Genomic DNA, 10,461 nt, shown 5'->3' with positions numbered 1-10,461 from the left:
ATGGCCACCTACAAACCGGTGGTGGTTCAGGCGTTCCCCAAGCTCGGGGAGAGGATCACGCAGGACACGGTGTACTGGCGGGGCTACAAGGTAGGAGGCAGCCCTCCGCCGCGCGGGGCGGGTGGGGCAGCGGGCCGGCCCGGGTGACTCCGTGGCGGCTGGCGCGGGGTCTGCGCTCTGGTCCGTGTTTTTTCTGCCAGCTCTCGCGGCTGTCCCTTAGAAGCGGTTCTTTAACGTGGGCCTGAAACCTATTCAACGGCCTCCTAGGAAACGAGGCTGACTTGTGCCCCAGATTGGCCCAACGGACGTAGTTATTGTTCTAAAATATTTATTTTACCGCTTTCGTGCGAGTAATCGAAGTATTTTTAAACTTCCGTGAGTGAATAAGGTTGGGGTTTCTTTAAAACGCATTATTAATGGGTCAGCTGTAATGCGTGAATTGGCAAAAATTTATAAGAGCAGAAGAGAAACTCAGTAGGGTTGTATTTAGAAAACAACTTAGTTCTAAACGGAATTTTGAGCTTTCTGTAGGAAGAATAGGTTTTGTTTTGCTGTTTTCATTGTTGATGGTGTGCTTATGCGCATTTAATGATCTTTATTGCAATTGTTTTAGACACCTGTTCAGATAAAGGAATTTGGTGCTGTAAGTAAAATTGACTTCTCCCCGGTTCCTCCATATAACTACGCTGTCACAGCTTCCTCACGGGTAAGTGACTTTTCTGAGGTTTTTATGTGCTTGTTCTTCAGTTTGGTATCATATGAGCAAACTTAATGTCTTCTTGTTTTGCTAGATCCACATTTATGGTCGTTACTCTCAGGAACCAATCAAAACGTTTTCTCGCTTCAAAGATGCTGCTTATTGTGCCACATACAGAGATGATGGCAATCTGCTTGCTGCTGGCAGCGAGGAAGGTAGCATTCGCCTCTTTGACATTAGTGGAAGAGCACCGCTGAGACAATTTGATGGTCATACTAAGTAAGACAGTGTTGTTTTTTTCTTTGTGTGCATAAGCTTTTTTGGTGTATTTACGTATGTTTGCTTTGCATGTTGCTGAAAATCTGAATAATATTCATCTATGTTGCTTGCAACTGCCTCATAAATCTTTCTGAAAAGTAGATTTCTAAATTTAATTCAGAATTGGAGTGACTTTTTTTTTTAAATTCTAAATATGACTTGAGTACGTGGAAGAATAAATATATTTCCTAATTCAGGTAGGTGTCAGTTAATACATTGCATAGACATAGTCTTGTGGCTACAGGGTGCTGATAAGCACATTTCATTTGATGCTGGCAGGAAAAGAGTTCTAAAAAGTGGCTAAACAAAAACAGTGAAGAAATATGCCAGGAAGAGCAGGAATCCCTTAAAAAAAAACAAAACAGAAAAAGTGCATGATGGTGGGGTTGGGAAGGAGACAGAAGAGGAGTTCTGATGTACCAGTGGGGAGAAGACAATGATAATGCTTAGATTAAAGAGATTGCTGTGCTGTGGAAGACCAACATGTGTTTTATCTATCTAGAAAAACAACAGCAAACCTCCTTTCGCAGGAAAGCACAGAGGCAGACCTTGAGAGTGTTCCTATTTGAGGTCTGTAGTTGTAGATGGGGTATTATCTTACGTCCTAACCACTAGGTTAACTATAGTAAGATTTTGGCTATCTGCGTTTTCTGTCAAACTTATTCTCTATTGGGATGTTACGATGATAATACAGATTTAAATAGTGATTTTAAAGGACAAGAAGAGTGTCCAAGCCAGTGATACTTAAAGCTCACTGTTAGAAATTTTTTCTGAAGGACGGTGCTAGTACACAGACCTCTAAGTAGCAAATGCAGAATTTACAGTTTTTGAATGAGCATCTAGTAGACCTGTAAAAGCTTTTAAGGCAGATCAAATCAGTGCTTAGGTAAGCATCTGTCAGTATTACCCTTTTCTGGCTGTACATATAAAAACTAAAATGTTTTTAACCTCTGAAGTTAAGCTTTGTAACTTCCAACAGTAAATACCTTGCGCTTTTAAGTTAGAGAGAATACTTGAATAAGCTCTTCACACAGACTTAACTGTTCTAGAAACAAGGATATATTTTAACTTCATATATTGTGGACTTTGGTTTCTAGAGCTGTTCATGTAGTGGGCTTCCTGTCTGATAAATACAGAATATTTTCTGGTGGTGATGATTATTCATCAAATCTGTGGGATATTCCGAGTGCTACAGAAATTGTCTCATACAGTGAACATAATGACTATGTGAGATGCGGCTGTGCAAGTAAAGTGAATGCAGATGTCTTTATAACAGGTTTGATTTTCTTTTTTATACATACTTCTTCTGGGTTGAATTGAAGAAAAATGCAGAAAGATAGTTTTTGATACAGTAGGATCTTGTACGCATGGAGGATCTGTCTTCCTACTCAGTGTCTAGTTTGTTGTTTCCTTTTTGCTTGCTTTTTAAGCTTGACACTGATGTTAGTAGGGAAACTCTGAGCTAACTGACTTTTAACATCTTTTTGCTTTAGCCTGTTAGCGTTAATGGGACTGTTCTGACTGGCCTTTGAAAGTTTTAAGAAAATCCTGTGAATGTATCCTTTAGTTGGGATTGACTGAAGTGTTTTATCAGGTTTCCAGAGGAGGATACTAGTTCCATTGTGGTTTGTACAGTCCAAAACTGGCAGACTCAAAAATGAAGGCTTGTGTGAGGAGTTACTTGACACCAGTTGCTTTTGGTTTCCTAGCAGTAGCTTTCTATTAATCTGTGGTAAATTGCTATGGAAAAACTAGTGTTTATTCCTTACTTGAGGAGGCACAAGAGACTAGGTTTCATCAGGTTGCCTGATATTTATTATTATAAATATACTTGATTAATGGAAGGCAAATAGAATTAAGACTTCAGTTCCTTTTAAGGCCTGACATGTTGCTAGAGCTAGAATTAGAAGACTTATATTGCCTGAAGGCTGTAAATTAACCAAGGTAAACGACAATGTGTTCTAAGTGGGTGGTTTAAAACTGTTTCTGTTTGGCTGGAGCTCCTTTAGATTGTAGGATGTGGCTGTTTTAGTTCCTGAAATAATTGAAATGATGAAACTGAAGCTATTTATGGTGCTGTTTGCAGGTTCCTATGACCACACTGTGAAAATATTTGATGCACGAACAAAAAGTAGTGTCATGACAATAGAACATGGCCAGCCTGTGGAGAGTGTGCTTCTGTTCCCTTCTGGTGGGCTTCTAGTATCTGCAGGTACTTCAGTAAAATCAAATTTCTTTTCTCTGTCCCTAATTTGAGATCGATTTCAGCTGCTTCTTTCTTGTGTGTTGTTTTCATTTGGTAATGAAGTGGTAAGTGATGTAACAGCTGGATTTCTCAAAGATCATCTTCAGGAATTTGTGTTGATCTGGAGGGTGAAGGTAGGGGTCTTTTTGTCTCTGACTTGATTTTCTTACAGTTGGTCCAAAAAAAAAAAAAAGGCATTTTTAATGACAAGATACAAACCTTAATTAGCCCTGTGCTAAAATGAAGGAATGAACATACTTAGGAAGTTTTGAAAAGATGGGACTGTATCTTAATGATGACAAGGTTTTTTAGTCTCTTCTTGCCATTGCATGAGAAGTCCTGTAACCCAGTGGTATCTAGATTATTTGTTGTAAGGAGTGTGTTTGAATTATTCAGCTGTGCCTCCAAAATGCCTAAAAGAGAGCAGGCTTGTAGTGTGTCTTGTCCCAGGAGACAGCCATAATGGATGGGGATGGTGAATAGGTACAGAAGACTCTGTGTTACAAAGGAGGCACTGCATCACTGTGTGAAAACTTCTCCAGAGAAGCATAAATGTGTACGTATGTCAAACTGTTTTGTGTGCTTCCTTCTCACAGGAGGTCGATATGTCAAAGTTTGGGATGTACTAAAAGGTGGACAGTTACTAGTTTCACTTAAAAATCACCATAAAACTGTAACTTGTTTATGCCTGAACAGCTCTGGACAAAGGTTATTGTCAGGATCTCTGGACAGGTTAGTATATTTTGTGACTTTGTTGTAATTTAAATTCTTGAGGACTTTTTTTCCTTTGAAAGTTATTATACATTACTGTGAATCTGTGCATGTTTTTTGGGCTTAAACACTTTTAACTGTTAGAACTTATTTGCAAACGTGCCTTGGGGCCAAGATACATACTGCCATATCGGTTAACTTTTTCCTTTTATTAGTCTGAATGTCAGTCAGGGTTGCATGTGCTGTTTGGGAATGCATGTGGGGAACTTCTGAATAACCATTCATCTTTCTGAATCTCTAAACTGACTTTTGCAGTCTCCGTAAGGTAACTATTCTTAACTTTATATTAATATAGTTTAAGTAGCTGGAAGTGTATTCACCTTTAAAGAGCCTGGGTTTTGTGTCTCTGTGCTTTTGATTTTTGTACCCAAGGTGCACAGGTGAAATATATCCTCCTTGCTGCTTTGTTTGTTTGTTTGAGTTGAGTTACTGAGTACCGGTACTCAGTCTGTTGTCTCTGAGACATTAGAAATATGAAGTGGTCTGAAATGAGTGATCTGTTCCCTCCCTCCCTACTGTACTTCCTAGGCTTCCTCAGGCTTTATGATTACAAAGTGCAAGCTGAAGGATCACACCAGCTGTGCAGCTATTTGTCATTCAGTGCCCACAACACTGAAGTTCATACTTGTTGTAAGATAATGTTTTGTTTTCCTCCTTGTTAAATATTTCCTACCTTCAACCAAGTCATTAAAGAGCAACTGGATACAAGAATATCGTCAATAGATCTTACATTTAAAATTTAAGAACAAATTTGAAGAAATGCTGTCTTAGTGTTTCCTAATAAGCATTGCTGAAGTCAGATAGTCACTGCATCAGCCTTAAATTTCTTCTTCTGTCCTTGCCCCATTTTCATCTTTTTTTGGCTAAGGGTAATCCTTTCTTGACACTTGTGTATCTTTTAACAGAACCTTTATGTTGCAGGAGAGGTAATAACGAAGAAGCTCAGTGGGAGTCTGAAGAATGCTTTGTATAAATACTCAGTTTCCTTAAATAATCTATGGAAGTTGAGAGTGATGAAATTCCTGTAAAGTGTCTACAATAAGGCATTAGTAACGAGGTTTTAATCATTACTTTTCTGTACAGGAATGTGAAGATTTACAGTACTACTTCCTACAAAGTCGTCCACAGCTTTAACTATGCAACATCCATCCTCAGTCTTGCGTTGTCGGTAAGTACATTAGAAATGGTTCGAGGCAAAGTAATTACTGATACATTTTAAGTCACTGAAGTAATTAGGTTTTGCTTTCATTGCTGTTGGGTATTTCAGAAGAATGCTGTACATGCAAAGTAGGATGACTGAATATATTCCTCCTGAGTAAAAAATGCATTAAGAGGTTTTAAACATAATACATTCCGATGCCAGATGTTATCTGATCAGATCTGTACAAAATTGTGTGTTTAACAAGGACAGTATATATCATAGGGAAAGTATGCAGTTTAGAAGGGAAGTCCTTTGACTTTAAGAAGATCAGACTCATCTTTTGTCTTTCAGGAACCTTGTGAATCCTCTTGTGTGGCAGTGATAAAAGAAAAAAAGTAGTTCATTTGTTGACAAATCTAGACGAGGGTGAACTTCTCTTAAAAATTGTTGGTGTCAGGTTGGTCTGAGGAATAAAAGAGGAGAGGGCATGGGGTATGAACATAAACAAACTTCTTTTCCAAGGCATGTATCTTACTGTCTTGGAAACAGAAAATAAAGACACTCATTTCCCTGAAACATTTGAGTTCAAATGGATAAGTGACCTGCTGGCCAGAAATTTGGAAGCTAGCACCACTTTTTAAAGCAATACTGTCGTAATATAGTCACCCTCTTATGTAGCCTCTGAAGGACATGTAAAAGGGACTGTGAGGGATCTTCACTACCTTTGCTACTTTACTATTGTCCTGCTGTTCTGGAACCTGGGTGAAGGTGTTTGTGCAGGGGGTGTGTCTTCCTTTCTTCATCGCCTACCTCGTTCCCTAGGGACCTAGAGCTAAATGAGTTTTGAATTATTTTGGTTGAGGTGAAGAGTACAGAACTAAAAATACCCCATACCCTTTAAGCCTCTACAGCAGCTGCAAAACATGCAATACCTGTAGTTTGGCATCTCTAGGGCTGTGTATATATCTTTTGAAACATAATCTTTTGTTTCCTGTTGACTAAAACCCTTGAGTTCTAAATCGTCGTATGGGAACATAAGACTGGCTCTTCTGGGTCAAACTAAAGGCTGGTATAATTCCAGATGCTGCTTCCAACAGTAGTTTAAAGTAAATGTATATGGAAAACTAAAACCAGGGCAAATGCTTTTGATAAGTTTCCTGATACTCTCCCAAACTCCAGACTTGTTTTCAGGTGAGACATTAACTCATCAAGAGTGTTTCTGTGTAATTCAAAGAATTTCTCTTACATCATCTGCTCAGTCTCTCCTTGAGCTTGGACAGACTTTTAACCTTCATTAGATTCCTTGACAAGGAGTTCCATGTTTCTGCTGCTTGTTGTGTGAAGAATTGCCTCCTTTTGTTCTGTTTGAACCTTCATTAGCTTCGTTTGATGCTCCTAAACGAGACATTGACCAGCAGCAGGTCTCCATCCGTACCTGTCATAATTCTGTAGGCTTTTATCATATCCCTCCTCAATTGTCTTTTTTTTTCCCATGCTGAAGAGTTTTGTCGCAAATCAAGCCAATATTGATTTTCCTTGAGGTTTTTTGATTCTTTTATTCTGAATCTGCTACTGTTTTTTGAGAATGACTCGTATAGGATTTAAGATGTGGGTTAACAATAGATTTATTCAGTGGCATAATGACTTTCTAGTTTTTATTTCTTCTGTAATAATTCCTAACACTTTTTATTTGGCTTTTATTTTTTTTCTTAGCAGCAGATGAACATTCAGCTAATGTTTTAATGTTTTTAGAGAATTATCTGTTAATAGTAACAGGTCAGAACTCACTGCTTTATATGTGAAGTCAGTGTTTTTCTCCAGTGCATCATTTGAAATTTTAAACTTCAGCATCAAATACGTGAAATTTATACCAGTGACTGGTATTTTGAATAACTTGCACTTCTTTCTCAAAATCCTGCTGTTCCATGATAGCTTTCTCATAGGTGGTGTTCCTGTCTGCCATGTGCCATGTAATAGCCAAAGGGAAATGTACACCATTGAAAAAAAAACAAAAAACAAAAACCTGTCATAGGTTATACTTGCAGAAGGCTGTTAACGCATATTTGAGCTTGCTTCACTAGTCAGGCTGTAGTCCCTCTAGGTATTTGCTAAAGTTCTATTAGATGGGTAGTGTTGCTTATGATCATAGCCTTGAAGCTGTCCCTGTTTTGAACAAGGTATTTGACCACGTGACCTCATATAGGTGCCTTCCAACTTAAGTTATTCTATGATACTGTGATTAGAGCCTTAGCATGAAGCATAAGAATTTTAAAATCTGCATGGTAGAGCATCAAATAAAACACTAGGTTCCTAACTCTGTGTTTTCTTCATTTTAGCCTGAAGATGAAACCATAGTCATAGGCATGACCAATGGGGTGCTAAATGTTAAACACAGGAAACTTGAAGAAAGGAAAGAAAAGTCTCAGAAGAAGAGACAACCAGCATATAGAACCTATGTGAAAGGGAGAACTTACATGCCAAAACAGGTATAGTGGGGTGAGAAAATGTATACTGAAGCACTCCTCAAAATTTCTTTTTTTTTGTGTGCGTGTGCACGCTAAGTTGAAGGGAGGGAAGATACAAAGACATACAAGCTTGTTTATGGTAATACATCTAATTCATTGTGTGTGTGTGTCTGTCTTATTCTGAACTCGTCTTTCAATTCTAGGAAGATTTCTGTGTCAGTAAACCTGTAAAACGTGTTTTGAGGAAATATGACAAGCTGCTGAAGAGCTTTCAGTCTTCCAAGGCCCTAGATGCAGTACTGGAGGTAAGGCATTGGTTTTTGTCTCATTAGAGTTGTGTGCTGTGATCTGACGTGGATTTTTTCTGTATATCAAACTAATTTTATTTCAGTGCATAACTGGAAAGGAATCAAACTTGTGTGGGTTGTGTTTTGGTTTTGCTGATATCAGCCCTGTTTTGTGTGTAAAAATATTGCTTTGGTACTAAACTCTTCTTCTGTATGTCTAGCCACCCATCAGGCTTCACACTCCTGAAGTTACGGTTGCAGTCATGCAGGAACTGCATCGCAGAGGAACACTGAGGAGTGCACTTGCAGGCCGAGACGAGAAGCAAATTAATCTCCTTCTTACCTTTGTGGCAAGGTACTATTTTAACCTGAGTTCTCTCTGACTATTTTGAGACCTGTATTTCTTAATAGCTTTTGCCACAGAGTCTCGACAGATCATGGGGGGAACACTGGTGGTCTTAAAATCTCACATGCCTTCCATTTTCTGATATCAAGGTCTGGGATTTCACTCACAGTACTGAACTAGTTCACCTGTTAGCACAAAAAAAAATTTGCTGATAGTATGAGCGAATGTTTTACTCTGCCAGACATTGTAGCCTTAGTCCATTATTTTCTGTCTCCTTGATGAAACTCGTGTCTTCTTGTACCTGAGGCTTTGGTCAGTCCTCCAGCATGCACTGCCTTCCTGAAAGGAGGAGGGTAAATATCACATGTAGCTTTTTTGACTCACACCTCTGACTGCTGTTCTGTGACATCTCTTCATGAAGAAAAAATTGCCTCTATGCCTGTATGAGAAAGCTGCTTGTTGGTGGGATGAGTGCAGCTGGCAAAACGGGTAAAATTGGGATGTCTTCTAATTTTGCAGGCGTGTGATTGAGCCTAGATTTACCTCTGTACTGGTGACTGTTGCAGATATGATCACTGGTAAGTACAACACAAGAAAGATTCTCAAAGCCATATAGCTAGCTTGGAAATAAGGGAAAAAGTGCTACATTTTTAACAAACCAGACCTTTATGGGTTTGTTCATAAGTATGAACTCAGTGTCAAGAGAATCATCCAAAAAGAGGTATTGCCAGATAACTTTGACAACAGTCAGTATCTGATTTGCACTGGCTACAGGAAGCTTCTTATGGTCTCTAAGTATCTTTGATACTTCATGTTTCTATACTGACATAGTACAAGTGACTTCCGCTTCTCCAATGAGGTAAAAATGGTATTTGAGGTCTTAAAGACTTCTGTGTCTGTTAGTTTGACTTACTGTGAGTACACAGCAATAATTAACACTGTTTTCAGAACACTGTTAAAATTGTCTTATTTGTCCACAATGTTGGACTTGTGGCAGACTCCTTAAATGCATCTCTAACAAGCTAATATAATTTTCATGTTTATATAGATATGTGGATTCTTAATTAACTTTTTTCTTTACAGACATTTATCAGCCTGTGGTTGGGCAGTCAGCAATTGTTGATAGACAATTCTTGAGACTTCAGGAAGCCATAGGAAAAGAGATTGACTATCAAGAGGAACTACTAGAAGTTTTGGGAATGATGGATACACTGTTTGCTACTTTCACTAAGAAAAGAGCTGCTTATCTAGAAGAGAACAAAAGTAATGGTCTTACAGAGACCACTGAAACAAATAGGAATAACTATCACAACAAATTGTCAGAAAAATAATGTGGACTTGAAATACATGACCTGTTCTCCTGGTAACTTTTTATAATAGTGACTTTCAGAGTAAGTCCCTCTCTTTTGAAGTTCTGTCTCCCAAACTGTGTTTTTGAAAAGGCTGAATTACTGAAGATAGAGAAGGAAGGACATTCTCAAGATTTTTCCATGCAATATTTTTCAAACAATTGTATTTTAAAATTTTATTCCAAAGTTATGTAACCTTTAAAGAGTGTTTTGTGCACCCAGTACTAAGTCATTATTTGATTTAGAGAAACAGTCAACAATTTTCAGTTTTTATTTACCAGAAAATAATCGAGGTTTCTCTAATTTTAATGTGTCATTGTCCTTATTTAAGGTTAATATCCCAGCTCACATACTTGGACATAGGAATAAAACCATGTATGCATTTGATAAAACTTTACTACATTGTGTTTTCTGTCACTGTTTCATCTCCATTTCAGACTTCCATGAATTCATACGGAACAGCAAAATGACTCAAGAAAACAAGTGCATGTTATTTTTTTTTGTTCAGTGCAATAGAAGAAATATGCTTATGTATATTGAAGAATTTGTTAGTTTCATTTTTTTTAAGAGTGCATATACATTTATGAATTACAGTTCTCTAGAAAATACATAATTCTTACTTCTAAAGGGAAATTAATTCAAATTAAACTAACGTGGTCAGTAAGTAAACTGTACACCAGTGTGAAAATCCTCGGTTAAGTAAAAAACCTCAATTTTTGTGTAATTCTATCACTTTCAATGTACAGGAGATGCAATTTGAGTCTACATTGTTATCAGTATGTGTTTAAATATTGGGGTAATGGTTTATTTTAACTTCAAGCAGTGCTGGAGAAGGATGGCAT

The 10,461-nt window shown here is 37.9% G+C and overlaps 1 protein-coding gene across 2 annotated transcripts; it reads left to right on the top strand.

The window, feature by feature from the left end:
* On the top strand, window positions 1-10,016 carry UTP15 (UTP15 small subunit processome component). Of its 2 annotated transcripts, none has more exons than XM_059833825.1 (12): window positions 1-90; window positions 671-706; window positions 792-976; window positions 2,113-2,291; window positions 3,102-3,227; window positions 3,857-3,992; window positions 5,115-5,199; window positions 7,509-7,658; window positions 7,841-7,942; window positions 8,146-8,279; window positions 8,790-8,848; window positions 9,354-10,016. In XM_059833825.1, exons 1-12 carry the CDS (start codon window positions 1-3, stop codon window positions 9,599-9,601), a joined length of 1,530 nt encoding a protein of 509 aa, XP_059689808.1. In that variant the 3' UTR covers window positions 9,602-10,016. The 2 variants fall into 2 exon arrangements, with proteins under 2 accessions (XP_059689808.1, XP_059689807.1); XM_059833824.1 differs by having other exon boundaries at window positions 614-706.
* The last annotated feature ends 445 nt before the right edge of the window (window positions 10,017-10,461 follow it).

The sequence above is a fragment of the Gavia stellata genome, chromosome Z (assembly GCF_030936135.1).
Source record: "Gavia stellata isolate bGavSte3 chromosome Z, bGavSte3.hap2, whole genome shotgun sequence".
Lineage (NCBI taxonomy): Eukaryota > Metazoa > Chordata > Aves > Gaviiformes > Gaviidae > Gavia > Gavia stellata.
This window is presented reverse-complemented; position numbering and strand designations above follow the sequence as displayed.